This window comes from Phalangium opilio, unplaced genomic scaffold (assembly GCF_054372755.1).
Source record: "Phalangium opilio isolate 3A_F unplaced genomic scaffold, DU_Popi_V2 ptg000352l_1, whole genome shotgun sequence".
Classification (NCBI taxonomy): Eukaryota; Metazoa; Arthropoda; class Arachnida; order Opiliones; family Phalangiidae; genus Phalangium; species Phalangium opilio.
In genome coordinates this window covers 2,481,520-2,509,086 of record NW_028324228.1, presented here as the reverse complement: position 1 = coordinate 2,509,086, position 27,567 = coordinate 2,481,520, and the positions used below count along the sequence as shown (strand labels likewise).

Below are 27,567 nucleotides of genomic sequence, written 5' to 3'. Positions count from 1 at the left end.
AAACAAAAGAAGCTTGGTCTAATAACGTACATTACTTTCGGAATTACAACTAACGACATCGTTAACGTTTCAAATCCGCAAAGAGAATAATTCCATAATAGCAAGATGATTTTCAAAAATTTTAATTTTGGGAATTTAATTTTGCACTTAAAGCTATGATATTTTATATGGATTAATCTGGATCTTAGCTTTCTTCGTATTTAAACTATCTCTTAAATATACAAATCCTTATACACGGAAAGATGATTAATGAAGAAACAACGGGGGTTAAGAAGAGGCCTTTGGGAGGAACAACCCGTTCTAGCCTTCCATTCTATTAACAAACAATACGCAAACAAGAAATTGGAAAAGTTGGCGGTCGAAAGAAGGTCGCGAAGGCGTTTGGAGAAACTCCCTTTTCCTGTTGCCTTTAGGCGGGATTATATCTTATCACTGGATTACTTGACAGTACAGACCGTCACTATCTGGGTTCGTTCTAAATACAGCCTTGCGATGTCAAGATACCCGGGAATACCATATGAGAAGGGAAGGCAAAGATTTTATACGCCAATATCGATTCCGTTCTTATTCGATTCGATTTCTCGATTTATCCCATGAGAAGAAGACGTGCATAAAGGGTTATAACACTTCCCGATTTGGTGGAATTTCTACATTCGATATTTTTATAATTCCTGCAGATAACGCGTTGAAAATATATTAGTTTATGCCAAGAGCTCCAGAATTTCGGTTTCGGCACGGAGCTTCTATTACAGGGAGAGGAAACTGGGTCTCTTCCCCCTCGCTCTTAGCGTACCTCGGTTCTGCGCACCGTTTTCATTCCTCGCGCGCACCCAGAGTCTATGTAAACAAAGTCTGACGTCATTTTCTTTTCGTAAGGAAGTTGGAGGAACGCGACGCCTGCTTGTAGACAAGGCTTACGCGACCGCCGTTGTTTGAAGACGTTGAACGTGGTCGTGTAGCTCCGTTGTGCTCTGAACAAATCCAGATTATATTAAGCTTCGTGATTATGTTGAAAATAAAGGTTTTGTGACTATACAAATGGAGACAAAAGCCTCTCTCCCTGCTAAGACTAAAAAGGTACGGACTATAAACTTTAATTCCTGGCCATAAAAGGACGATTTATATCGTGAATCGCTTCTACAGCTTCCGCAAACACATTTCTTCTTCTTCCCCTTTTTACAAACTAACTGATTGTAATCGCAATCCATTTTAATTTTTAAAATTGTACCAATTATTATAGCAATTAAACATTAAAAAGTCCGAGGCTTATGTCTTTCTACGAACGAGTGAAGGCGGCCATCTTTGTTGTTTACTTAGGCTCCAATTTTTTACCAGTGAAAACCGAGGGGGGGATTGAAAATGTGCCCCTTTTTATGGACAAATAGTGTCTACGTTTCCTAAGGGCCTTTACAGTACTTGAGGGGAAGGAAGTTTCCTCTCCCTGTTAATAGAAGCTCCGTGGTTTCGGCACCAAAATGTATTGGTTAAGGGAGTCTATGAAACAAGGATTACTACTCGATTATAGCTCTGAGATGTTTATATTCATCCTGAAGTAGGCGTAATTAATGTTATTGGCTTCGGGGCGTTAAATTTTCATGTCGCTTTAGCGTGAAGTCAATACAAAAATGTCGTTTAGCATTACAAACGGGCATCAGCTCATATCTCCAGAACCTACCGACCATGTAGAATACACATTAAAGGCAGTATAAAGTCTTATCTAAGGGAGCTACCGCTCTCTTAGAATACTTCTTTTTCAATTTTAAAAATGTAAGGATTTTTTCGAGTGTTGCTATACACAAGGGTATAATTTTTGTCTCTAGATTTAAATAGCACCAATTGATTTTCCTTTTCACCCTCGCTTTAACGGATCAATTCAAATTCTTAAAAGTATAAAGAATCAATTCATCTTTCAGGTCCATTGGAAAATGAAAGCTGAAAGTGTACTACAATCTAGATTAAGTATGCAACCTCTCCATTCAGACGCGCAAAAATATAAACAGAATATTTATAAGGGAAGATTATATTATAAACAAATCCATAATTGCTCGAAGCTGAATAGAGTGACAGCCGAGAGTAGCCGGATTTCTAAGAACAGAGGGACTACACGACTTACATTTTCCCCCATGATAGACTTATTCTTGATAATTAAAGGGAAAAGGCTTCAAAAACTATTAGTCTACCCAGAAGTGAAATGAGACCAGAAGTACTGAGCTAACCAAATTCTTCACTCGGCGAAAGTGAATTTTCTTGATAAGACACCAACGGCTGGCCCTCTGGTGGCGGTTTCAGAATTTCCCCTCCAAAACGTGAGACGCTCGCGGTGGTAGACGACCGAACTAGATTCAAGCACCCGCGTCCGTGTTACGCGGCTTTATAGTTGAGGGCAAGGGGGAAGGAAATGTTTTGGAACTCGACCAATTTTTTTCTCTCTAGTTTTAGCGCGTGGGAAGCGGCATAAAATCCTCAAATTTGTACACTAGTGCAAGGATCTACTATCAATGCTAGAGCCCTTCACTTCTAGTCTCATCTCACTTCTGGTCTACCTTCTATCTGCATATATTGTACCAATCTCCCGAGAAAAAATCATTTGTTTGTCTCATGTCCATAAGGAAAAAATCGAAATATCGACTTCTGTCTAGGTTTTATCGACAAACAATTTAAGTTTCAGTTTAAACAAAAAAGAAACAATTTTCAAATATGCTGCGTAGCCAATATGAAAAGAAATATTATCGATGATGAATTATGACATATTTCGTTTAATACGTTTCCCTTTACTATTATCTGGTTTGACTTCTGCCCCTTCTTTCCAAACAGTTAACATCACTACATCCTAAAACCAACTTTCGCTTTATGATTTGGGAGCGTAGTTAAATGTCAATTTCATTTAATTGTAACGTGGTTTTCCTATTAAATTGTTGGTTCCCAATAACAACAGATAATTAAGGCTTGATACACCACTATAAGAGTAGAGTAACGAGCTTAAGGGTTACTTACCTATAAAGGGACAAGAGTTACTCAATTAAGGAAAAAACACAATACAACTGATTACGCAGACAATGAAAACTCTTAATACACGAATAAAAGGTTTTTCCTGTGAAAAATCCCATATTACTTTCCATCTTAGGTTTTTACATGAAAATCTGATTATTGATGACAAAATAATATGAGTTAGTTTAATTTTTTGCAATGCAGATAATTTTTATTTCATTTAAGTTTGAATAAGATTTTACAATGAATGAGCGAGGTTATGCATTAATGTGTTTACGGCGTGTTTTTCAAATTAAAATAAGTGCTACAGGCTCTTGTTTCTGATCATATGAGTCTTAACATGAGTGAATAATATGTTAGCTCCCTATAAGTTACTCAGGCAATAGATTTTTATACTCCAGCGTTTTCTCCCGCTCCACCGGCTTCCCAATTATATGCGACGCCCTGCGGCCGCCACGTGAACGAAAATCTTATTTACGCTTCTTTCCGGTTTTTCCCCGGAAGCGCGTGTAGTGGAAGCTAGCCAATGATATCGGAGCTATTTAAGCAGCCGAAAATTTCGCTTAGTAGCCTCGGTTAAGAGATCAGTGGATTGGATTTAGCTCAGTTGTATAATTTTCTGGTTTCAAGTCACAATAACAACTCTTATCTTTAGAATTCTTTATCAATATCTTCAAATTGCATTGAGCTCCTGCATTTTTTTTTGTCCAGTGCTGACACAAACGTCATGATTTAATGTTAAATTGTTAATACATAAACATTCATGACTAAAACACTCCTTTGGTGAAAAAGCAGCCGACGACTGGAGGTCGAGGAGCCGTACGAGCGGGATTTTTTTTTTCGACAAGAGAGAGCGCAACATTCGGATTTTTTCCCGCGCGGGCGAAATGAGAAGAAATCGCTGGATACATTACTATTTTTACTTTCGTATGTGTAGATATTAGGCGTATCTGTGTTAGTTCTCTACCATATTATTACAACAAAAAAAACCTTCACTTCTATATGTCACTGTGCATCCCTAGGAACAATAATAATAAATTGGTTAAGAATTGACTCTAAAGGCAGCAGGCAAGTTTTTCACGTATTAACACAGATTGAGTAATTTTATATGAAAATAAAGTAAGAAACGCACGCGTATTGCTGAAATAAAATGACAGCATGAAATTGTAAAGATTACTTAAATGGAAAACAGACATAAGACTTCTTAGTCACACTACAGTACATCAAAAGGGATTAAATGACGGCATTCAAAATAACTTTAACCACCTCGTAAAGATTAGGTGCTTCTTTCATTCTGATGTAATAACATCCATGATATTCACCCAGATCTTCCAATTTGGTCAAAACTATAGCACACCGTTTGTTGGCAAACTGATTTTTAGCTGGAAGAGGCGTTGCAGCTTCGTTTTCCAATTTGATACAAGTTATGTGAAACTCTGAACTAAAATTGACATTCGATAAAGGCTCTGGTTCTTTCTTCATTTCTCCAGAGATTATGGTTGGATGTATTGTATTCAATTTACGCTTAAATGGGCAAGTATTCAAAGAAAGCCCTTGGTTGAAGTTACAACCTATAGGTTGTGAACGGGTACAATTGGACTCTCTCGTGTTACTGGGTTCATCGGGATCTGATTCAGAATGTATTTCGACTTCTTCTGACTGATTACTTTCATTACGGGAATTGTGGTTTATTGGCACACTTTGTTTTGGCTGCGAACTTCCTCGTTTGTCGTCTGATTTGAGTTTAAATGGGAACAGCAAGTCTGCAACATTAGTTGATCTACTTTCTGACTGATCTTGGTTAGAATCTGACAAATTCACTTCCATGTTTCCCTGATTTGGTTTCTCAGCGTTGTCTTTCATAGAAATACGTTCACCCTTGAATTTTCGACAAAACTTTTCGTGGGAAATTAAAGACTCTCGACGATTGAAAACTTTTGCACAAAATCGGCATTTCCGAGTCAACTTTGATTGGTCGTATTTGTTTTTCCGTTTTGACTTCGACGAGACAGTTTTTATAATTTTTCGTTCAATTACATATTTTGATGGATGAAGTCTAGAAATGTGAGCTCTTAAAGCATGCTTTATTTTGGCTGCAAAATCACAAAAAGGACACTTGAACGGACGCTCGTCTCTGTGAGTCGCGACATGTAGCTTCAAATTCCCGCGAGTTCGTGTGCGGTGATCGCAAATATAGCATTTGAATGGACGCTGATCTCTGTGAGTCAAGCCGTGTGTCATTAAATTCGACCGAAATTTTGTACGAAAATCACAAATATCGCATTTGAAAGGACGCTCATCACTGTGCGCCAAGACATGCTGCTTCAAAGTCCCGCATGTTCGGGCGCGGTAATCGCAAATATCGCATTTGAAAGGACGCTGATCACTGTGAGTCAAGACGTGTGTCTTTAAATTCGACCGAAATTTTGCACGATAATCACAAAAATCGCATTTGAACGGACGCTCATCACCATGAGACACGACATGCGTCTTCAAAGTCCCGCATGTTCGGGCGCGGTAATCGCAAATATCGCATTTGAATGGACGCTCATCACTGTGAGTCAAGACGTGTCTCTTTAAATTCGACCGAAATTTTGCACGATAATCACAAATATCGCATTTGAAAGGACGCTCATCACTGTGCGCCAAGACATGCTGCTTTAACTTTGAGCGAGTTCGGGCGCGGTAATCGCAAATATCGCATTTGAATGGACGCTCATCACTGTGAGACGTGACATGTTTCTTTAAATTCGTGTGAGTTCGGGTGCAGTAACCGCAAATGTCGCATTTGAAAGGACGCTCATCACTGTGAGTCAAGACGTGTGTCTTTAAAGCCCCGCATGTTCGAGAACGATATTCGCAAACATCGCATTTGAAAGGACGCTCATTGAGTCGCGACATGTTTCTTTAAATTCCCTCTGCACTCGGGCATAATAATCAAAAATATCGCATTTTAACGGACGCTCATCACTGTGAATTAATTTATGCATAAATTGTGGGCTTCTAAATGTCTGGCTACCCACTGTTTGCACTTATTTCGTCTCTCTCAAGTGAATCAACAAGTGACACTTTACGTTGCATTTAAATGATTGTTTTCATTCCTTAATGAATTGATTGATTGTGGTAATTGATGGAGATTATTATTCAAGGTGAAATAACAAAAATGTCTTACAAAAAGACTTCATATCTGACTTTAAGTGCGGAAACAGATGGCTATTCTTGCAAAAATGAGGATATCAAACAGTTGTCTTTCCAGTTCACCCTAGGAATTGCGAACAGAGAGGTCCGATTAAGTCAGTTTTTTTTTTTTTTTTTGTTCCCGAGGAAGTGTAAGCAAGGGACAGTGTGCCATACAGCTTTGCTTAGGAAACAAGTCAATCATAGGGTTATTACAATAATCAATTTAGTAAGTCAAATAATTAAAAGTATAAATTAAATGGTCCAACAATGAGGGGTGATGTGACAGAACCAGGGAGGGCATTCCAAGAAACAATAGTGCAATATTAACCTCAGTAATATAGTAATGAAGAATTAGCTCCTAAGAAATGGCGTGCGTGACCCTGACACAAGTCTGTTTGAAATGGAAATGAATGATAATGAACAGGAGGGTTTAAGAATTGTCCATTTCAACGTTGGGATCCAAACCTAACCCCATATAAGCATTCAATCAAAGAGGCAGGTTAAATATTAAACTAGAGCTCGGCATTTTCGATCAATTATCCACTTTATTTTATCTTAATCCATACCCGAAAATTATCCACAGAACTGACATGTTAAATCGTATTATAATCCACAAATTATTTTATAATTAATCGGTTATCCACCAATTTGTGGATAATTGATCGAAAATGCCGAGCTCTATATTAAACTGTCCATTATTCATGTAGAACTAGATGAATATTTTGATATAAATATTCAAATAATCGAAATTACCTTCAATTTGAAGCGTACTTTCCCTCCTAAAATTCCTTCGTTACGGCAATCCCTAAATTACCGCAAACTTGGAATCTGCCGAAAATTGCGGAAAGTAAAAAACTCTGCAATAGTACTTTTTCCACTATGCGTCGTCTGCTAGAAAACACCCTTTGGCTAGATTGACTTGGCTTTCGACTTAGGCGGTAAAATAGAGTAGTAATTCGGCAAATCAAAAGACTAGGCGGTAAAATCCAAAAAACCATGATTAAAGCTAAATAACGACTTCATTTGAATATAATAACGCAAGACCATTTAAATACTTTTAAATATTACAAATCAAAGTAATTAAAACGTTTCCTCTCATCAAAAAAGCTTTGATTTGTAATATTTAAACGTATTTAAATGGTCTTGCGTTATTATATTCAAATGAAGTTGTTATTTAGCTTTAATCATGGTTTTTTGGATTTTACCGCCTAGTCTTTTGATTTGCCGAAATACTACTCTATTTTACCGCCTAAGTCGAAAGCCAAGTCAATCTAGCCAAAGGGTGTTTTCTAGCAGACGACGCATAGTGGCAAAAGTACTATTGTAAAGTTTTTTACTTTCGGCAATTTTCGGCAGATTCCAAGTTGGCGGTAATTTAGGGATTGCCTTTGTTACAGAGCGCGGACTCGCCGCGGAGCAGACGACACGTTGAGATTAACTTGACGGCGACCTCTAAAATACTCCAAATTTATTGCAAACTATACCGTGACCTTTTCAAACGGTTTGCACAGACTATACAAAGAATAATTATAATATTAATGCAAACGTGCCCAATTTCATATGGTTTGCACTTTGCATTCAACAAACACAGTTAAATTCAAAAGGTTTAGAGATTAGTAATAATAATATAATAATAATAATAATAATAATAATAATAATAATAATAATAATAATAATATTTATTTAGCGGGAAAAGACCGCAGGCAACCACAGAGGCAAAGCCTATACAAGGTGGTTACCGGGACAAAACAAAAAAACACTAAATACACAAAGAAAAAAAAATAAATAACAACAGCGAATAATTAATTTAAATTACAATCCAAGAGCCAGTTATCAAGAAAAAATTTGGAAATTAAGGACCGAAACTGGGGAACTGAAGAGTGAGAGGCGGCTTCTCTGAGGTGTTCAGGTAGGGCGTTCCAAACGTAGGCGCTTCTATAGAAAAACGAATTTTTCAAAGCAAGGCATCGCGCATAGTGAATAAAATACGTTGGAACAGCGTGGCGGGGGCTCAGAGCCATATACCGAGAAAGGTCGAAGTAGGGCGAGGTGGCAAGGCGGATGAGCGTAATAATATCACACACATCTCGACGAACTGATAAGGGCAAGAGATGTAAAGTGCACAGTCTGTCCGCGTATGGTATGTGATTGGCCTTGTGTGGTTTAGGAGACTTCAGGAAAAAACTAGTGAAGCGCCGCTGAACACCCTCCAAGGCAGCAATATCCTGCTTTAGGTGGGGACTCCAAACTGGGGATGCAAATTCCAAGACCGGGAGACACATCGAGCGAAAGAGAGTGAGTGACGCCTTGGAATAACCAGTAGTCCTACGAATGAGCCCACACAAGCGCTTGGCACGGTTGGCAGAGTAGGTGACATGCGAACCCCACCGCAGGTCGCTGCTAATCCTGACCCCTAGTAGCCTCATCAGTACAACTCGGGTAATGGGAACGGAGTTAATGTGATAGAAAACGTCATCCTGATATTTTCGCCTTGACAAGACCATGAAAAGGCACTTCTTGATGTTAAGCTTAATGTTGTTGGCAACTCCCCACTGAAAAATGCGGTTGATATTATTTTGCAAAGCAACCCGATCAGCCGCTGTTCGTATGTCTTGAGATATATAGCTGTCATCTGCATACTGACAAATAGAACAGCCCTCAGACAACACGGATGGGAGGTCGGCAACAAACAGGTTGAAGAGCAATGGTCCGAGAATTGACCCTTGAGGAACTCCAGACAAGACAGGGCGGTAGGAAATAAACTCTCCTCGGTAAATAACGCGTTGATATCGGTTGGACAAGAAGTTGCGGAACCATAGGAGAACGGCTCCCGAAACTCCAGCACGCTCGAGCTTGTAGATAAGGCGTTTGTGACAGACCGAATCAAAAGCCTTCGACCAGTCAAAAGAGACGACATGTACATCTGGCGGACTTCTTTCATCAAGAAAAGATGACCAGTGATGAAAAGATTGCAAAAGCTGCTGCGTGCACGAACGGCCAGTCCTAAAGCCAAATTGTGACGAAGGTAATAGAGAATGGTCTTCAACGAACTTGTTTAGTTTTTCCGCTATGATCGATTCGAGGAGTTTCCCAATGACAGAAGTAAGAGATATGGGTCGGTAGTTCGAGATGTTGTTTCTTTTACCGGATCCCTTAAAAATTGGCACAACATTGGCTAGCTTCCATCCAGAGGGTAGGGTCGATGTTTCCAAAGAGCGATTAAAAAGTGCAGTCAGAGGAGCAATAAGTACGGGGGCCATCAACTGTAGTAGGCGGGGCGTGACCCCATCAGGCCCGCATGCAGAACCGGGCTTCAAACGAGCCAAGGCACGGGCAACATCAGCGGCATCAATGTAGTTCAAGGTGAAGCGTAGGTCTGGTTGGGGAACGGACGGCAAGGTCAAATCCGGATCGGGAGTACTGAAACTGTTGTAAAAAAAGTCTCCGAAAGCAGAGGCGATGGCGCAAGGGCAAGAAAGGAGTCCACTAGGTACCTCAAAGGATGACGGTGGAGGTAGTAGAGATTTCGACCGAACAAAACTCCAGAAGCGTTTAGGATACGTGGGGTTTAAGTTCTCGTGACGCGTGGTCGCATGTTTTTTCGCTCGCGCCCGTTTTTTAAATTTTCAAATACTGTTTTTGATTTTTATGTTAGGCTTAGCGCAAAAATTTTTCTATTTACGTAATTTTCGACAGTTTGTTCTTCAAAATTAGCTGAGTGGTCTGGATTATGGAAATGCGGCCCCCAAATTGGCGTGGGGGTTTAGAGGCGCCATATTCCAGTACTAGGTTTAGTTTTTTAAAGCATTTATTAGGTAGTAGGCCAATTATAAAGTATGGCAACACTGTTGCTTTGAATTAAGTGGCTGAAAATGTACCATGCTCATTTTAACAGACTACAAAAAAGAATGTATAATATAATAATCATATGTTATTTATGATCATAATAAATTTCAAAGCTACGCACCATTAATTAGGCCTAGGGCTGTGCCAGTTTTTCTCACTATTAAATTTGACGATATAAATTGGTGAAAATTTCTTTCAAATTTTCAAACCTCTATATTTTTGTAGTTTTAATATTGCAATACAAATATTTCAATAAAAAACATTGGTATTTATGATTCGCACAGCCCTATTCCTGTACACTGTTGTTCTTGTAGACATGACTTGACACCCACCCTTATTGTTATATATATATATATTGTGTGCATCGCTCCTTTTCGCTTAATTTCAAATAGAAATAACATGGCGGTGTTTTGAGATGTTTCCTTTCCAATAACTTAAAACTAAAGCGAAGTTAAGGTTCGGAATACTTTTAAATTAACAAGTAACTTTTCAATTTGTGTCTTTTCCAAGTTTCATTAACAACGATCAATTATGTTAATTAATTTGTAACTTATGGCAAAATCGTTATTCGCTGTACCAAGTCAGTTTAAAATGCAAGAACAAAGTTTTTTTTTTTTTTGCCATATTTTCGTCCTGGTTGATCAAGAAAGCTTGTTAGCACGCACAAGGCTAAATCGCCAAGTTGGTTAAATGCCGTTTTCAATTCAAATCTCATGAAAATTGATGAAATACCAAACATTTTGTAAAATGATACTGTATTGAAGAAAATAAAAAACGGATTTATGTACTAAGAACGTTGGATCGTAGCTTTAGCCTCTAGTACCATCCTCGCATACTTTATTGAGAAACTTCGTCTGCTTATATTTTGACTCCACCCACAAATTTTGTATATAGCGACTTCTAGTGGTCGAAAATTTCATTCTTATCTATATTTTCGTGGTTAAATTTCGTAATTAAATAATTTGTTATTTTTTTTTTTTCGAAATTGCGCCAGTGGAAAAAAATGCGATATATCTCCAGATTTAGTGGAATTAAGTTTTAAAGTTAAGAATTTAAATAATTGATGTTTCTTTTTTTAAGTATCTAGTTTTTCTTCAACACCAATTATTTAAATTCTTAATTTTAAAACTTAATTCCACTAAATCGGGATCGCATTGTTATCCACTTTGCTTTTTTACCACTGGTGCAATTTCGGAAAAAAATATTTAACCACGAAAATAGAGATAAGAATAACATTTTCGATTTCTAGAAGTCGCTATATACAGAATTTGTGGGTGGAGTCAAAATATAAGCAGACGAAGTTTCTCAATAAAGTATGCGAGGATCGGTAGTGAATTTGCTACGTTCAACGTTCTTCTTACATAAATCCGTTTTTGGTGAAGATCACAACATCGTATGGTACGCTATTGTGTTCGAAAACGCATTAAGATACGGGTCTGGCAACCTTATTCCTAAGAAATTACTTCAAACTTGAATTTCAATACATTGCTTAAGGCGGACTTTGAGTTTTTACTTCTTGATTTAAGAACTGCCTGAATTTCGGAAAGTATGTAACTTTAGATAAAGACGGTTTCAATGTGAAACCTAATTATTTTTGTGAATACAGTGTTCGTACAAAATTTTTGGAATGAAATTCCCTGACTTTTCCAGGTTTTCCCTGACTAAATCCCACAAATTTCAATGACCATTTGCAATAACACGAGTAAATAAAATTATCGAAATTATAGGGTAATACGCATGCCATACTAGTAAGTGGAAATGCGAGTAATTATTTTAAAAATGGTGAACCGAAAGTAACTAAAAATATCCAAATTAAGATACTAAAAGAGCTTGGTCGGGTAAAATCTTACTTTGCTGCTAACTCTCTTTCAAAAAAAAATCACTTCACTTATATACTGTTTGAAATTAACGACGTTATAAAAGTCTGTCTCGTAATGAAACCTAATCTAAATTCACCCGAATAATTTCTGCAAGAGTTGTTATTATTATTATAAATATAAGGAATCTATTTCGTTTAACTTTAAATATCCGGAGCGAGCGAAGCGAGCTCCTCAAACTTTGGGCTCTGATCAAATCTCAGACAACACATTTTCTGATCACCATGATACTGTTATCCAGACATTGCCTCTAATACATTTTTCCCTGACCTGTCAGATTCATTTTCAATTTCCCTGACCTTTTGGGCCCATTTTCAATTTCCCTGACTTTTCCAGGTCGTGTACGAACCCTGGAATATTCAGGCCATGAAAAAAGGGAGGGTTTTTGAGACCAAATTTCTTCATAACTGTTTTTATAAAAAATAATGCGGCTTTCCATACAAACCGAGTTTTCAGTTTTTCACATAATATACATCGATGTTCTACTTGAAGTCGTGGGCTATTTAAGCTCAGCCAGTGAAAACAGAAGCTTCTGCTTCTAATTTCAACTTTCATTAGAAATCTAGTATTAGCAAATCATTGTAGGGACGGGTTGTAAATTTTCCGGAAAAATAAAACGCGGAAAATTTTCCGCTAATCGGAAAAATATAAAACTATCAATTAAGTGAGCTTTGAGTCAATTTATCAAACTTTTAAAGAATTAAAACATTCTCCAGTTATTTTGCCATCTTTAGTAGATTTATTAAAGTACCGCCAAATATTAGTGGTTGATTTTCCCATAATTTGTGACTTTAAACAGGGGTAACAAACTTAATAACATTAACAACAGAACACCTCGTTTCCCTTACAATGACGCAGGCGATCACTATCCTTTATGCCTGAAAATTTTAGTTTCACTTGGGTCTCTTAACGGTTAGGTCTTGACTCTCTAACGCCTTATACCGTCATAAGAGCAAACAGTAACCCTATGCATGCAAGCGCGATAGCCATTGAGTGAGCTTTTGCTATAGAGAATAGGGGTCACTAGACTCTGTGCCCTTGGACAATTTTTTCTCCTCCGAATCCACCGAAAACAAAATAATGAATGTTTGGAAAAGAAAGGCAATTGAAAAATTTTAAAGTATTAACTTTCTAATTGAGAAACCGGTAGCGGAAAAATACGGAAAATTTTCCGGAAAAATATAGCTCGGTCATTTTCCGCGGAAAATTTTCCGACTTACAACCCTAAGCAAATGTATACAAAGTGTTTCTGAAAGGTCTAACAGTAATTACGGGCTATTTCAGGTTGAAAATGTTCTATTACAGTTTGCCGTCCACGCCACCGTTTTCCGGTTTTGATGACAATCAAAATCAATAAATCATACAATCCGTCAAATACAATTCCCATTACTATTATCTGAGGTTCAATTTATGCCCCATCTTTCCAATCCAAACAGTTGACGTCACGTCAGTACATCCGAAAACCTAACTCACGCTGAATGATTTGGGAGCTTAATAAAATGTGAAAATTGTCAACATCATTTAATCGCATCACGGTTTTCTTATGAAATTGTTAGTTTCCAATATTTTTCAAACCCCAATAACAAAGGATAAGGTTTGAGATGCCACTATAAGAGCGACGATCGCTTACCGGTTGCTAACTTGTAAAGGCACAGAATCACTCAATTAAGGAAAAACACGTTACAACTGATTACATAATTGAAATATACTCTTAATAACACGAAAAAAAGGGTGTTTTTCCTGTAAAAACTCAAATATCACTTTTCACCTCAGATTTTTGATGACAAAACATTATGTTGCAGATAATGTTTTATATCTTTACGTTTAAATAAGAATATCTATTAGCGAGGCTATGCATTAATGTACTTAGAGCGTGTTTTTCATATTAAAATAAGCCCTACGGGCTCTTGTTTCTGATCATAGGAGAGTCTTAACTATTTTTACGTACCTATGTGAAGATATTAGGCGTATCGGTGTTGGCTTCGTGACTGTGCATCCCTGGCAACAATAACAATAAATTGGCAAAGAAAAGGCAGCTAGTAAGTTTTTAACTCAGATTGAGTAATTTTATTCGGAAATAAAGTAAGAAACACACGCGTACTGTTGAAATAAAATTATAGCACTGTTATTGTGACGATTTCTCAAATGGAAAGCAGACGTGAGACATGAGACTTCTTAGTCATATTACAGTTGATAAAAATGGATTAAATGACGGGATTCAAAATAACTTTAACCACCTCGTAAAGATTAGGTGCTTCTTTCATTCTGATGTAATAACATCCATGATATTCACCCAGATCTTCCAATTTGGTCAAAACTATAGCACACCGTTTGTTGGCAAACTGATTTTTAGCTGGAAGAGGCGTTGCAGCTTCGTTTTCCAATTTGATACAATTTATGTGAAACTCTGAACTAAAATTGTCATTCGATAAAGGTTCTGATTCTTTCTTAATTTCTTCAGAGATAATGGTTGGATGTATTGTATTCAATTTACGCTTAAATGGGCAAGTATTCAAAGAAAGCCCTTGGTTGAAGTTACAACCGATATGTTGTGAACGGGTACAATTGGAGTCTCTCGCGTTTCTGGGTTCATCGGGATCTGATTCAGAATGATTTTCGACTTCATTTGACTGATCACTTTCATTACGGGAATCATGGTTTATATTTGGCACACTTCGTTTTGGCTGCGAACTTCCTCGTTTGTCATCTGATTTGAGTTTTAAAGGCAACACAAAGTCTGCTACACCAGTTAATCTACTTTCTGACTGAACTTGGTTAGAATCTGACAAATTCGCTTCCATGTTTCCCTGATTTGGTTTCTCAGCGTTGTCTTTCGTAGAAATACGTTCACCCTTGAATTTTCGACAAAAGTTTTCGTGGGAAATTAAAGACTCTCGACGATTGAAAACTTTTGCACAAAATCGGCATTTCCGAGTCAACTTTGATTGGTCGTATTTGTTTTTCCGTTTCGACGCGACAGATTTCTTAATTTTTCGATCAGTTCCAGATTTTGATAAATGACGTCTAGCAATGTGAACTCGTAGACTCTTTTTTAATTTGGCTGCATAATCACAGAAAGTACACCTGAAGGGACGTTCGTATCTGTGAGTCACGACATGCTGCTTTAAACCCCCGCGTGTCCGGCCATGGTAATCGCACATATCGCACTTGAATGGACGCTCACCTCTGTGGTTATTAAGATGTTTCATTAAATTAATGCGTGTTTGGGCACGATACTCGCAAATATCGCATTTGAAAGGACGCTCATCACTGTGAGTCGTGGCATGTTTCTTTAAAACAGTGCTAGTTCGGCTACTGTATTGGCAAATATCGCATTTGAAAGGACGCTCATCACGGTGAGTCGAGACATGTTTCTTTAGATTCTTTCGCGTTCGGCCACGGTAATCGCAAATATTGCATTTGAATGATCGCTCAATACTGTGAGTCGCGACGTGAATCTTCAAATCCCAACGCCTTCGAGAGCGAGATTCGCAAATATCGCATTTGAATGGACGCTCATCACTGTGAGTAGCGACATGCAGCTTTAAATTCCCGCGAGTTCGGGAATGGTAATCGCAAATATCGCATTTGAATGGACGCTCATCACTGTGAGTAGCGACATGCTGCTTTAAATTCCAGCGAGTTCGGAAACGGTAATCGCAGGTATCACATTTGAATGGACGCTCATCACTGTGAGTAGCGACATGCAGCTTTAAATTCCCGCGAGTTCGGGAATGGTAATCGCAAATATCGCATTTGAATGGACGCTCATCACTGTGAGTAGCGACATGCTGCTTTAAATTCCCGCGAGTTCGGAAACGGTAATCGCAGGTATCACATTTGAACGGACGCTCATCACTGTGAGTGGCGACATGCTGCTTTAATCTATTGCGTGTTCGAGCACAAAATTCACAAATATCGCATTTGAATGAACGCTGATCACTGTGAGCCGCAAAATGCATATTTAAATTCCCGGGAGTTCGGGCGCGGTAATTACAAATATCACGCTTGAACGGACGCTCATCACTGTGAGACCAGACATACCCCAGCCCTTAGTCACATGGTAGGGTGGAAATAGAATAGCAACATTGTTAAACTTTACACTAGGACTTGCAAACAGTAGGGTCCAATTAATTCTGCCAAACAGGTAGGGCAAACATGAAAATGTCAATTAGTCTGGGGAATTAAGATGAATATTTAGATATTAATATTCAAACAATCGAAATTACTTTTAATTTGCAGCTCTAAGGTAACTTAAACAGCGCACGCTTTCCAAGTTTACTGTGTTTTCCCTCGCAAAAATTAGTCTACAGAAGACAGAGCAGACGACACACACGGTTCAGAGTTTAAAAGCAGGGACGGAAACAAGCATATATGTTTCTGGACATTTTATTAGAGATTAGGTTTTTTTCATGAAATTATAATTATTGATTACTAAATATTATGAGCTAATCATAGTTCAGTTTTGTAGTTCAGATTTGTACCTCTCCGAGTGACGATGACGTCACGGAGAGGTATTACACTGGACGTGTCTGTCTGTCTGTCAGACCCCACGTGACCGCGTTCGCAGTTTACAAATCGGAGCAAACAAATACCCTATTTCTGGAACGCGTTCGCGGTTCACGGAAATTTGGCCATTCATCTGCCAACACCAGCTAACTGGCTTCTAAGGACCACAACCTGCTAGTCTTTGTCCATCCCACATGGACGCTAGCCTGTACTTTCTGGCTCGTAAGCACCACCATCTTCTGTTCTTCGTCAATCCCACATTGACACCAGCTTCTTTGCACCACCATCTTCTGTTCTTCGTCAATCCCACATTGACACCAGCTTCTATGCTCCACCATCTTCAGGTCTTTGTCCATTCCGGCTTCTTCTCCATCGTTATCGTTTGGTTTTAAGATATACGCGGCGATCGGCTAGGGTTACGAGAAACGTCTAGCCTCCCAATGGCAGGGCTTCCACCATCGGTTCACGCGAATGCGTTTTTAATTTTACACGGAATTTTTCCGTTTAAAATTTAAGAAACGGCACCAAAACCCCTGTCCCTGTCCCTGTCCCTGTGCCGGACGCGTCCGCGAAACGAACGCTTACGATAAGAGAGGGAAACCGGTCGCGTCCGCGAAACGTACGCTTACGATGAGAGAGAGAGATCGCTAGCGTACGCGGTGGCGATACGAAGCTCCGCGTAGAGAGAGAACTGCCTGCCTGGTATATTAGTGAGAGGGGGAAGAGGGAGAGGGGGCATCCCGCTCGGAGAGAGAGGAAAGAAAGGTAGTTTAAATCTCGCGGGCTTTTTTGAGTGAAGGGAAACAAGATGATAATTTTCGTGCACTACTGCACTTTGTGCGCGTGATACATCAGAGATTATGCTGGATGGTTAGGTTAGGTTTCGTAAAATAGAGGGGACGCTTTACGGTCATAGTGATTTCTGGTTTAGGGGATCCAGGATTTTGTTTAAATACATCATTGGATTCGTATGGTTTTTAAAAATTATACTTTAGTGGGGTGCACAATTTAGTTTCATTAATATTATTTGAAATGTGACGTTATTAGAAATTAAAGGGATACACGATTGTGTTTCAGAAATGTTTTTAGTTGTACGATTTATTGGAAATCAACTATACGGGGGGTCACGTGAGCCGTGTAAAATTACTATTAAGGCCCAGCCCTTGGGCCATCTTGTTATCTATTATTATAATGGCAACGAATCGTATATATACCCCAAAATTTGAAGAAAGCGGGCAAGAGGGGTACCCTTCACTTTAAACGTCAATATTAGCAAAGTTTCGAAATATACTAGGAACAACTTTATTTTAAACGATTTAACTATTTTTAAAGTTATTTACTGGGGATTAAAATAATTAATATCATTTATATTTAATTAATTATTTAAGATAAACTTATTTCTATGTCATGACACAAGTGAGAGTTTATATAGAACGAGTAATGAAGATTGCATCCGAATCAAAACACTACACGCACATCAAAGTTAATATAAAGCGAGTAGGATGATAATATCTCTTACAAAACGATAACATTTCCTTTTTTCAGAATGTTAAATGGAAATATTTTAAATATTTTAAATATTTTTCGGCATTACGATTCTTTAAGTGGTTGTGTAGCTATAAAGCTCCGTTTCATCTTAATATTCTAAGAACATCTTTTGATATTAACATTTCAAATTTGGTGTTTACTTTTTAATTCAGCTTTACTACATTTATATATAGTGTAATCGCATTTTTATATTTATTAGATATTATGGATGTTAATAGGGTAATGGCAGCCCTCTGCCGTCGACTGTATTAAGCTCTATGGGAAAATAACACGGGGTGCCATTAGTCTATTCTTCATCTATCCACAAGTTTTTGAAACTATTGGGTCTGTGAAATAAGATACCGTAGATTTAAACTAGAAATGACCTTGTTTCGCCTCCTCTTATAGGAGGTGTTAACGGTTCAGAGTGAGCCGAAAGTTAAATACACCCTTCAGTGATACGTTTTAGGTCCTCATTAGAATTATTGAGGATACAAAGGAAAATGTTAAACGCTTAAGCCTTTGCTAAAGACCTTGGCAATATTTCGCCAATTTGAACTATGTATTTCCGGTTTTTCTCATTGGCTGGTGGACCTGTGTTTAGAAAGTAAATTCGTCTCGGCTCGGAGAGGTTTATTTTGGTTTCCCAACTTGTTTTTTCATTTGCATTTGAATAAGGTGTTACTACGTATGAGCCACGCTATGCATTAATGTGTTTACGGTGTTTGTTTTTAGCCATATCGTAGTATACGATAGGCTCTTAGTTTGACCCGAGCCGTAATAGTAGTAGTAGTAGTAGTTGTGGCCGGAGTTTTCGCTTCGTTATCGTCAGATTTAGGCTTAAAAGGAACTCTATAGTACCTCAACCCACCAATAGGGGTAACTGGGCTCGGTTAAGCCTACTACACATTAGCGCGTTTTTAAGCGTTGCGTAGCGTATGCGTTTTGCCACGTTTGAAAGTTCGCACCAAAACTTGCGTTACCGTCCGTTACGTTGATAGCGACGTCTGGCCGCTCTGGCGAATTTTTTTTCAAACGCAAAAATGGCGGATTTTGAGGACGGTGGCAAAACGCATACGCTACACAACGCTTAAAAACGCGCTAATGTGTAGTAGGCTTTAGAGATTTAATATTAATTAAAATTTTTTCAGGTCAGAACCGGGAATCGAACCCGGGTCGCTGGCGTAGTAGACAAACATTCTACCAACTAAACCATAGAGACTTGATAGAAACCCCGAGTTTTTTATCATTTATTTTTATCTCTAAAATGTCGGGGTGATGTGGGGTGGAGTACCTCTTTATCTGTGGGGTCGGATACTTTTGAATTTTTATCTGTGGGGTCGGATACTTATGAAATTGTATGTTTGGGGTTTTTATATTTATTTTCTTTTTATGTGTGTGCTAATTAAATATATAACGATTTTCCCCGTTTCCTACCGCGCTCCTCATGTGTTTCGTTCTCGTTCGGTAGCTATCGTCATCTATGTTATGTTTGACTGGAACGTTTTGGCGGTTAATTCAAATGCGGGTTTAGATAGAGCTAACTTAGTGTTAAATGAGCGTTATGCGTTTGATCATTTTAGCATTACTAAAGGTAATTCGAGGGGATAATCACTAAAATGCGTAATCACTATAACTAAACTTTCTCTTTCAAAAGTTTCTGGGCATAAGTCCTTGTTAGAAATTTATAAGATGCGATTAGTGTGCATCGGCATAAGTCTATGTTGTAAACTCATCGAGGGGATTATCACTAAAAACTATCTCTTCTTCGATTCGCCGGAATATTAGAATTACAGCATAAGTACATTTATACGGTTATAAATTAATCAATGTTTAGAGTAGGGAATCGAGGGGCTATTAACTCTGATTTTATGCACGGTAAATCAATTAAGCATAGAAAAAGATAGCGCTATTCACTCATTAGGGTAAGGTATAGGGGAGTTATCCACTCATTATGGTAAGGTATAGAGGAGTTATCCACTCATTAGGTTAGAGTATAGAGGGGCTATTCACTCGTACGATATGGCTACTATTACGAGCCCTTGGGCCGTCTTGTTTAAATTATTATTATGTCTCCATGAACGCTGGATCTCTAAAGGGACCGGAAAACTCCCGCATTCCACTGTACAAACCGAGCCCTCTCTAGCATAGCATCGTCGGCAGTGTTGCCAATGTGCGGGAAATTTCCCGTTTTGCGGGATTTTTCGATGGTATTTTGGCTTTTGTCGGGAAAAAGGTAGTTTTTTGATAAATCAATCGATTTGGCGGGAATTTCAATGATCATATTTTTTTAAACATTTGGTAAAATTTAATCTTTTGGCTTGGCGCATCCGATTTTTACCAACCGACCAGAAATGTTTCCTTCATAGTTTTGGTCTCCCAAATGGGACCTTTCTTATAGTTTAGTATTTAGTGCTTCTCAGGCAACACCTTCACAATGCTTACTTAAATTGTAGTGCGGCTGAAAACGTAAATCTTACGTCAATTTTGCTCTAAAAGGAGTTGCGGGAAATAATGACCGTCGGCGGGAAATTTTGGGTCGTCAGGCGGGAAATTGACAGTTTGAACATTGGCAACACTGATCGTCGGGGCCAGTCTGCCAGAGTATACAGGAAAATACACTCTCCTCGGTTCTAACCGGCTACGTTTTATAGGCCTAGTATGACATATTTTTCCGAGAAAGATACTTATCTACATAATTTATTTTGTTTTTAAGATAGGATAAGGAATTTTATTTATATTTAATGAAAGTTTGACGCTTTAATTTTTCTTTATTATCACAAAAAATAACCAATATTTCAAATTGGAATTATGTGTGTTCGAATATTTTAAGAAACTAGAAAGTAGAAACCGGGAAGTGTTTCAAGTCTTTGTATTACGCTTTATCAGAAATTTATGGTATAACGGTACCATGGATCAGGGCCGGAAATAAGAAATAAAAAATTATATGACATGTGTCCAGTGACCCCCCTATTTGTCTGGAAAATTTATTGGACATTGACCACTGGCGTGTGCATAAATAGTGTTGCATCTTCATATTCAAGCTATCAAAACATCTGAAAATTTATTGGTCAAAATGTCCAGTGACCCCCTTAGTTTTTGAAAAAATTATAGGACATTTTAAAATTTTATTGGACAATGTCCAGTGTCCTGTGCTTATTTCCGGCCCTGCCATGGATATGCGCGTGAGGAAATTTGTTTACACGCTATAGGATAGGCAACTCCCTATCTCGAACGACAGCTTATTCTGTATATACTCTGTTACAACGACGGTTGTCATAACGCGTAAACCTAGGTCTATGTAACGTAGCTTTGTACGTGCTGTCAAGAGGAGAAAAACTTCAGGATCTTCAGGATTTAAATTATCCCTGAGTTTTTTAGCACGAGTGCACGGACCTCTAGGCCTTAGTTTCAAATACGTGTGTAGTAGGCTGTAGACAATTTCACAAGTATTTGAAACTAAGCAGGCGCGCAGGAACGTTTTTCATTTGGGGGGGGGTACAGAAGTGGCAAACTTTGGTACGGTGTCATTCAGCCTCCACTACCCTATGCCCCTAGCCATTGAATTCCAATTTCCAAGTTCACAAGTTCAACCCACTGGTCCCCTGATATCAATATGCCATTTTTTTATATAAAATATATAGCCTTTCTCGGCCCCTCCCTCCCATCCACTACACAAGAAAATTATTCGGTATGCTCATCCCCTTGTGTCCCATTCGACCGAATCCCATTCGACCGAACGCGTTTCCCATTCAACCGAAAACAGACCAAATGTGCGGTTTTGGGAAAATACAGGGTGTTTCTGAAAAGTCCATCACAAATTAAGGGGCGTGTTTATGGGACCAAACTGAGCGGAAAGTACCAAAGAACATGGGGTGTACAACATTTTGTTACGGAGATATGGCCTTCCAAACATTCGCCCCTAAAACAAGGAAATATCCAAAAATGAGGAGTAACACTTAAGACCGACTAACCAGCTTGTTTAAAATTACTAGACAATTTCAATAGCCTTTAATCGAACAATTGATTTCTACCTTTACTAATCAGAAGCGTATAAATGAGTAGAAGTATGCCTACGGTGGTAATGTAAAATTAATCCCAAGTGACATGATGTTTCAAGATCTTCCCAGCACCAAGTAAAATGGTTCTGATTGAAGGGACTTTTATTAGCACAGCGTAAACAACGTTATTTTCAGGAATTAGTCCAAATGTCCACGGGCGGCATTACAAAAACGAGGCAGTCTTTCGAATGATACTTGGACATGTTGGAAGATCCCTGGCTTGTTCCTGTTATCTCAAACCGTAAAAAGCTACGCAAATCTTCATCATCACGGACAACACTCTTGTACGTTAGGTATGACCTTGAGAAAACCTAAAAGGACATCTCGAATGTATTTGAAAAACCCATCTCCAATTAAGGGGCGTGTTGTTTGTTTCCAACAGAGTAAACTCGCCCAGAGAACAATTACAATGCAGAGCCACGTTTCGGCGTTCATGGCCCACAAAGGTGGTCCCAAACAAAAGAACAAACTTTAATTTGTTTCGTTCAGTAAGTGTTTCATGTGTCATAGATAAAACGCCATGATTAATGCACAAAGAAAATGTTATTGACAAGTTTTCGGACCGCGATGCTGAAATGTGGTGGTGCACCATCGTGCATGAACCACATTCTGTTTATTAAACCTAAGGGTACGTCTTCGAGTAGTTCTGGTAAATCGTCCCGTAAGAACTACAAGTAAGCCACACCGTTTAACCTGGGCTCTAGGAAATATGGCCCAATTAAATTGTCACCCACAATACTACACCACACGTTTAAGCTGAATTGTACTTTGTGAATTCTAACGCAAGTTGCGTGTGGTTTTTTCTTAATCAGCAAACCAATTGGCGGCTGCTTGTTTTTGGATCGTCCTCGAAAATAGTGAGAACTTCGCCTATTCTTAAAAAACAGAGCACTAAAACAGAGCACTATGTTTTTTAAGAAAGGAATAAAAGAGGTTTCACGTACATGTGTTTGTTTTATTAAACTCATAATTCAACGAAGTCTGTTACAATGCCTTTCTTCACAAATGCCGAATATGCGGATATGCACCTAATGTATGGACTAGCCGAGGGGAATGCCGCTGCAGCTGTACGCTTGTATCAGGAAAGATTTCCGCAGAGGCGACTACCAAATCGACTGACGTTCGAGGCTGTGGACAGACGTTTGAGGCAAGATGGACGAATCCAACCGGCTGGACCTCAACCTAGAGCGAGAGCCATCCCAGAGGCCGTAGAAGACGAAGTTCTCACCATTTTCGAGGACGAGCCTGAATCAAGTACCCGCCAAGTTGGTCGCCGATTAGGCGTAAACCACACGCTCGTGTGGAAAATCCTCAGAAGCCACCGGTTTCATCCTTTCCATGTTCAAAAAGTTCAAGGTTTGAATCCAGCGGACTACCCACGACGCACGGCGTTTTGTCAGTGGTTTCTGGCTAAAGTAAACGATATCGATTTCCCACGGGATTTGTTGGTTACTGACGAAGCTAACTTTTCACGGGATGGTATTATTAACTTACATAATAAACATCAATGGTCCCAGCTAAACCCCCACGCAACTTGCGTTAGAAGTCACCAAGTACAATTCAGTTTAAACGTGTGGTGTGGTATTGTGGGTGACAATTTAATTGGGCCATATTTCCTAGAGCCCAGGTTAAACGGTGTGGCTTACTTGCAGTTCTTACGGGACAATTTACCGGAACTACTCGAAGACGTACCCTTAGGTTTGGTAAACAGAATGTGATTCATGCACGATGGTGCACCACCACATTTCAGCATCGCGGTCCGAAATTATCTTAACGCGACCTTCCCTTTGCGGTGGTTAGGTCGAGGTGGACCTGTGGAGTGGCCTGCTCGATCACCCGATCTGAACCCTTGTGATTTCTTTCTTTGGGGCCACCTGAAAGACTTAGTTTATCAGACTGAAGTGCCCGATGTTGAAGAGCTACGTCGACGAATAATTCACGGCTGTCAAACAATTCGCGAAACTCCAGGCATTTTCCAACGTGTAAGGGAATCATTTGTAAGACGTGCTAATGTGTGCCTTAACGCGGGTGGTGAACACTTTGAACAATTTTTGTAACTAGTTGCAATTAAATGTTAAAACTTGTCAATAAATTCATTTTCTTCGTGCATTAATCATGGCGTTTTATCTATGACACATGAAACACTTACTGAACGAAACAAATTAAAGTTTGTTCTTGTTTTTGGGACCACCTTTGTGGGCCATTAACGCCGAAACGTGGCTCTGCATTGTAATTGTTCTCTGGGCGAGTTTACTCTGTTGGAAACAAACAACACGCCCCTTAATTGGAGATGGGTTTTTCAAATACATTCGAGATGTCCTTTTAGGTTTTCTCAAGGTCATACCTAACGTACAAGAGTGTTGTCCGTGATGATGAAGATTTGCGTAGCTTTTTACGGTTTGAGATAACAAGAACAAGCCAGGGATCTTCCAACATGTCCAAGTATCATTCGAAAGACTGCCTCGTTTTTGTAATGCCGCCCGTGGACATTTGGACTAATTCCTGAAAATAACGTTGTTTACGCTGTGCTAATAAAAGTCCCTTCAATCAGAACCATTTTACTTGGTGCTGGGAAGATCTTGAAACATCATGTCACTTGGGATTAATTTTACATTACCACCGTAGGCATACTTCTACTCATTTATACGCTTCTGATTAGTAAAGGTAGAAATCAATTGTTCGATTAAAGGCTATTGAAATTGTCTAGTAATTTTAAACAAGCTGGTTAGTCGGTCTTAAGTGTTACTCCTCATTTTTGGATATTTCCTTGTTTTAGGGGCGAATGTTTGGAAGGCCATATCTCCGTAACAAAATGTTGTACACCCCATGTTCTTTGGTACTTTCCGCTCAGTTTGGTCCCATAAACACGCCCCTTAATTTGTGATGGACTTTTCAGAAACACCCTGTATATATCAAAATTTAAATAGCAAACGTTTTCACTTTTTTAAAGGAATTTCTTTTACCCTACAGTTTTCGTTGTATATATATATATATATATATATTGATGTTTGAAATGCAAAATTTAATTTTAATGGTACTTTTGAAGTGTAAACAACAAATATCTTTAAAATTAAATTATTCTAGCATTCAAATTCATCAAAATTGTAGATCTTAGTGTTGGGTTTCATTGAGTGGGTTTTTAGTGGGTTTTTTATGGTGGGTAAAACCCTATAAAACCTGCGGGTTTATTTGGGCTGGGGTTTTTTTAATTTGAACCCTGATCGCACGTGGACACCAGTCTGTACTTACTGGCTTCTAAGCTCTCGAAGTTGGGGACGCAAGCTAGATGGGGTGTATCTTTTTCCCCCCCTTGCTTTGGCTTCCCGCTCGCGTTTTTAACTTCACACACGCTAGCTTGGGTCCTCATCGATGCGGAGTATCACACCTCCTCGGTGGTGAGAGCTGGTTAACCACTACGTTGTGTGGGCTAAGCGGATACGCGCCCTTCCCAAGCCAAGGTGTTGAGGCATCGTGCCGAGGGCTGCATGGTACTGGGGAAGTAAAACTTCGGTATCGCTAACGATCCCCTCGGGGCACCGGGCGACACCCCGTTGTATCTAGCCTTCCACCCGGGTGGGGGACTACCGGGTGGTGACCTTTTACTTGCCCCCTTACTCGTGGGATTCCCATGGATAAATTAAATCAAAACAACTCTAACACTACCAAACCTACGGTGCAGGGGTCTGCTCAAGGCAGAACCCACACTGATACCACTTCACAAGGGCTTGTATCCAGCGATACTCGTGACGATTTATCGGTGCGTGTGTCTGGCAAGCCCTCGAAAAGTACCTTGCGTCGTCGTCTCAAACGACGGATTGCTCGGCAAAAGGTCAAATCGGGGTCTGAAACGGTCTCCACCGCCGCTGGGGGTGCGATGGCTCGTGACAACCCAATGAAGAGGCCCAGAGCGGAGGATTCGACTCCCTCACCAAGTACCTCGCAGGCGGCGTCGAAAAAGGCTAAGTCCTATAGTGACGCCGCCAGCTCAGAAAAGATGGCCATTGTCAAAAAAGGCTATCCGACGGCGGTCATCACGGAGGAAGACGTGGGCCCAATTCAGAAGGCGATTCTAAGGGCGCTGGATGGGATACCTTCGGGGAGCCCTCTACCGCGCCTTGCGAACTTTAGCCTGACGACCGGGGCCCTAGTATACTCCTGTGAGGATTCGTTCACTGGGCAATGGTTGAAGGACAACTTAGCCTACTCGGTGGTGGGGGATGCGGTGCTCTCAGTAATGAGAGCTAGCGAACTCCCTAAGCCGTTTAAGGTAATGTTCCGCACCAAGGACCAGATCACCAAGGAGCCGGCGGTGCTGTTTCGGCGCCTAAAGGTCCTTAATGCAGGTTTTGCCACTGAACGCTGGAAATGTATCCGGACGTACGTGGACAGGGCCGTACGGTACTGGGTACTGCTAATTGATGGCTCCTCATTGGAAGCCATTAAGAATGCTGGTTTCGTGGGCTATACTGGAGTGGACAAGGGTTCCTTCAAACTCCTTCAGAACACGGAAACCACTAAAACCACTGTAGCCGAGTCTGCGGCGGGGGGTGGGACTAGCGAGATGGGGGATCTCGCGGAGGAGCTCTCTGGTGTCGCTCTAGGCACAGAGGGGGAGGGGGGGGTGGCTCATTCGGAAGTCTGTTCTTCCATGGATGAGTCCACCCTACTGGAAGAATCGGATGGGACCCTTCGGGGTTCAGCCGATGAGCGTCCTAGTGGTCCTGGTGAGGGGGAGGATCTTGGGACTGGGAGCTCGCCTGTCGGGGGGGGGAGGTGCCATTAGCCCTCTCGGGACCGATGAGGTGTAGCTAGGTCCCTTCTGAACCCCTCTCTTAGGGACCATGGGGACGCTACGTGCAATTCAAATCAACTTGCACCACAGTAAGGCGGCCTCTGCGGTACTCTGCAGGAGGTTTGCTATAGAGGGTCTTGATCTGGCCCTCATACAAGAACCGTGGATTTGCCATGGCAAAATCCTCGGTCTTGACGCGGCGGGGTCACTATTCTATGACCAAACTGCTGCTAGACCTAGGGCGTGTATTTTGGTTCGGAGGGATCTTTGTTGTATCTCTCTACCGCTGTACACTTCCCAGGACACGGCGGCCGTGAATCTAGTCCTGGCCACTGGGCATGCCAAGTTGACTATCACGGCTGCCTCCGCATACTTTGCCCACGACGCGGACTCTCTCCCGACAATTGAGGTGATCAATTTGGTCAATCAATGTGAAAAGAGAGGGGACAAGCTAATCATTGGCTGCGATGCCAATGCTCATCACATCACGTGGGGCAGCTCTGACTGCAACAAGAGGGGTGATGATTTACTAGAATATTTAGTTGGTTGTAAACTCTATATTCTTAATCAAAACAATGAACCTACTTTTGTTACTTCTAATAGAAGGGAGGTCATTGACCTCACGCTAGCCACAGAAAACCTCGTGTCTTCCGTGTCTAACTGGCATGTGTCAAATGAACCGTCTCTGTCGGATCATAGGCACATCTGCTTTACTGTCGCGATTACTTCTGTCCCGGCGGGGACGGAGATACGCAACCCAAAACGGACTAATTGGGCCGGCTATAGG

General features: G+C 40.0%; 2 protein-coding genes and 1 long non-coding RNA gene across 5 annotated transcripts; 1 reads left to right on the top strand and 2 right to left on the bottom strand.

The window, feature by feature from the left end:
• Nucleotides 1-3,172: 3,172 nt before the first annotated feature.
• LOC149602849 (uncharacterized) lies at nt 3,173-7,037 on the bottom strand. 3 transcript variants are annotated; one of them, XM_089860469.1, is made up of 4 exons: nt 6,922-7,004; nt 6,497-6,559; nt 6,161-6,250; nt 3,173-6,089 (listed from the first exon to the last, which is right to left on the bottom strand). In XM_089860469.1, the coding sequence occupies exon 4, from the start codon at nt 5,887-5,889 to the stop codon at nt 4,222-4,224; it is 1,668 nt and encodes a 555-aa protein (XP_089716595.1). In that variant the 5' UTR covers nt 5,890-6,089; nt 6,161-6,250; nt 6,497-6,559; nt 6,922-7,004; the 3' UTR covers nt 3,173-4,221. The 3 variants fall into 3 exon arrangements, with proteins under 3 accessions (XP_089716595.1, XP_089716596.1, XP_089716594.1); XM_089860470.1 differs by having other exon boundaries at nt 6,497-6,633; nt 6,922-7,002; XM_089860468.1 differs by lacking the exon at nt 6,497-6,559 and having other exon boundaries at nt 6,922-7,037.
• A 6,894-nt stretch (nt 7,038-13,931) lies between these two features.
• On the bottom strand, nt 13,932-16,254 carry LOC149602848 (uncharacterized). The gene is made up of 2 exons (XM_089860467.1): nt 16,121-16,254; nt 13,932-16,027 (listed from the first exon to the last, which is right to left on the bottom strand). Exon 2 carries the CDS (start codon nt 15,851-15,853, stop codon nt 14,096-14,098), a length of 1,758 nt encoding a protein of 585 aa, XP_089716593.1. The 5' UTR covers nt 15,854-16,027; nt 16,121-16,254; the 3' UTR covers nt 13,932-14,095.
• Nucleotides 16,255-21,727: 5,473 nt separating this feature from the next.
• LOC149602847 (uncharacterized) lies at nt 21,728-24,388 on the top strand. Its single transcript, XR_016377061.1, has 3 exons — nt 21,728-22,281; nt 22,371-22,476; nt 23,789-24,388. It is a non-coding gene; the product is annotated as an uncharacterized LOC149602847 (long non-coding RNA).
• Nucleotides 24,389-27,567: the final 3,179 nt, after the last annotated feature.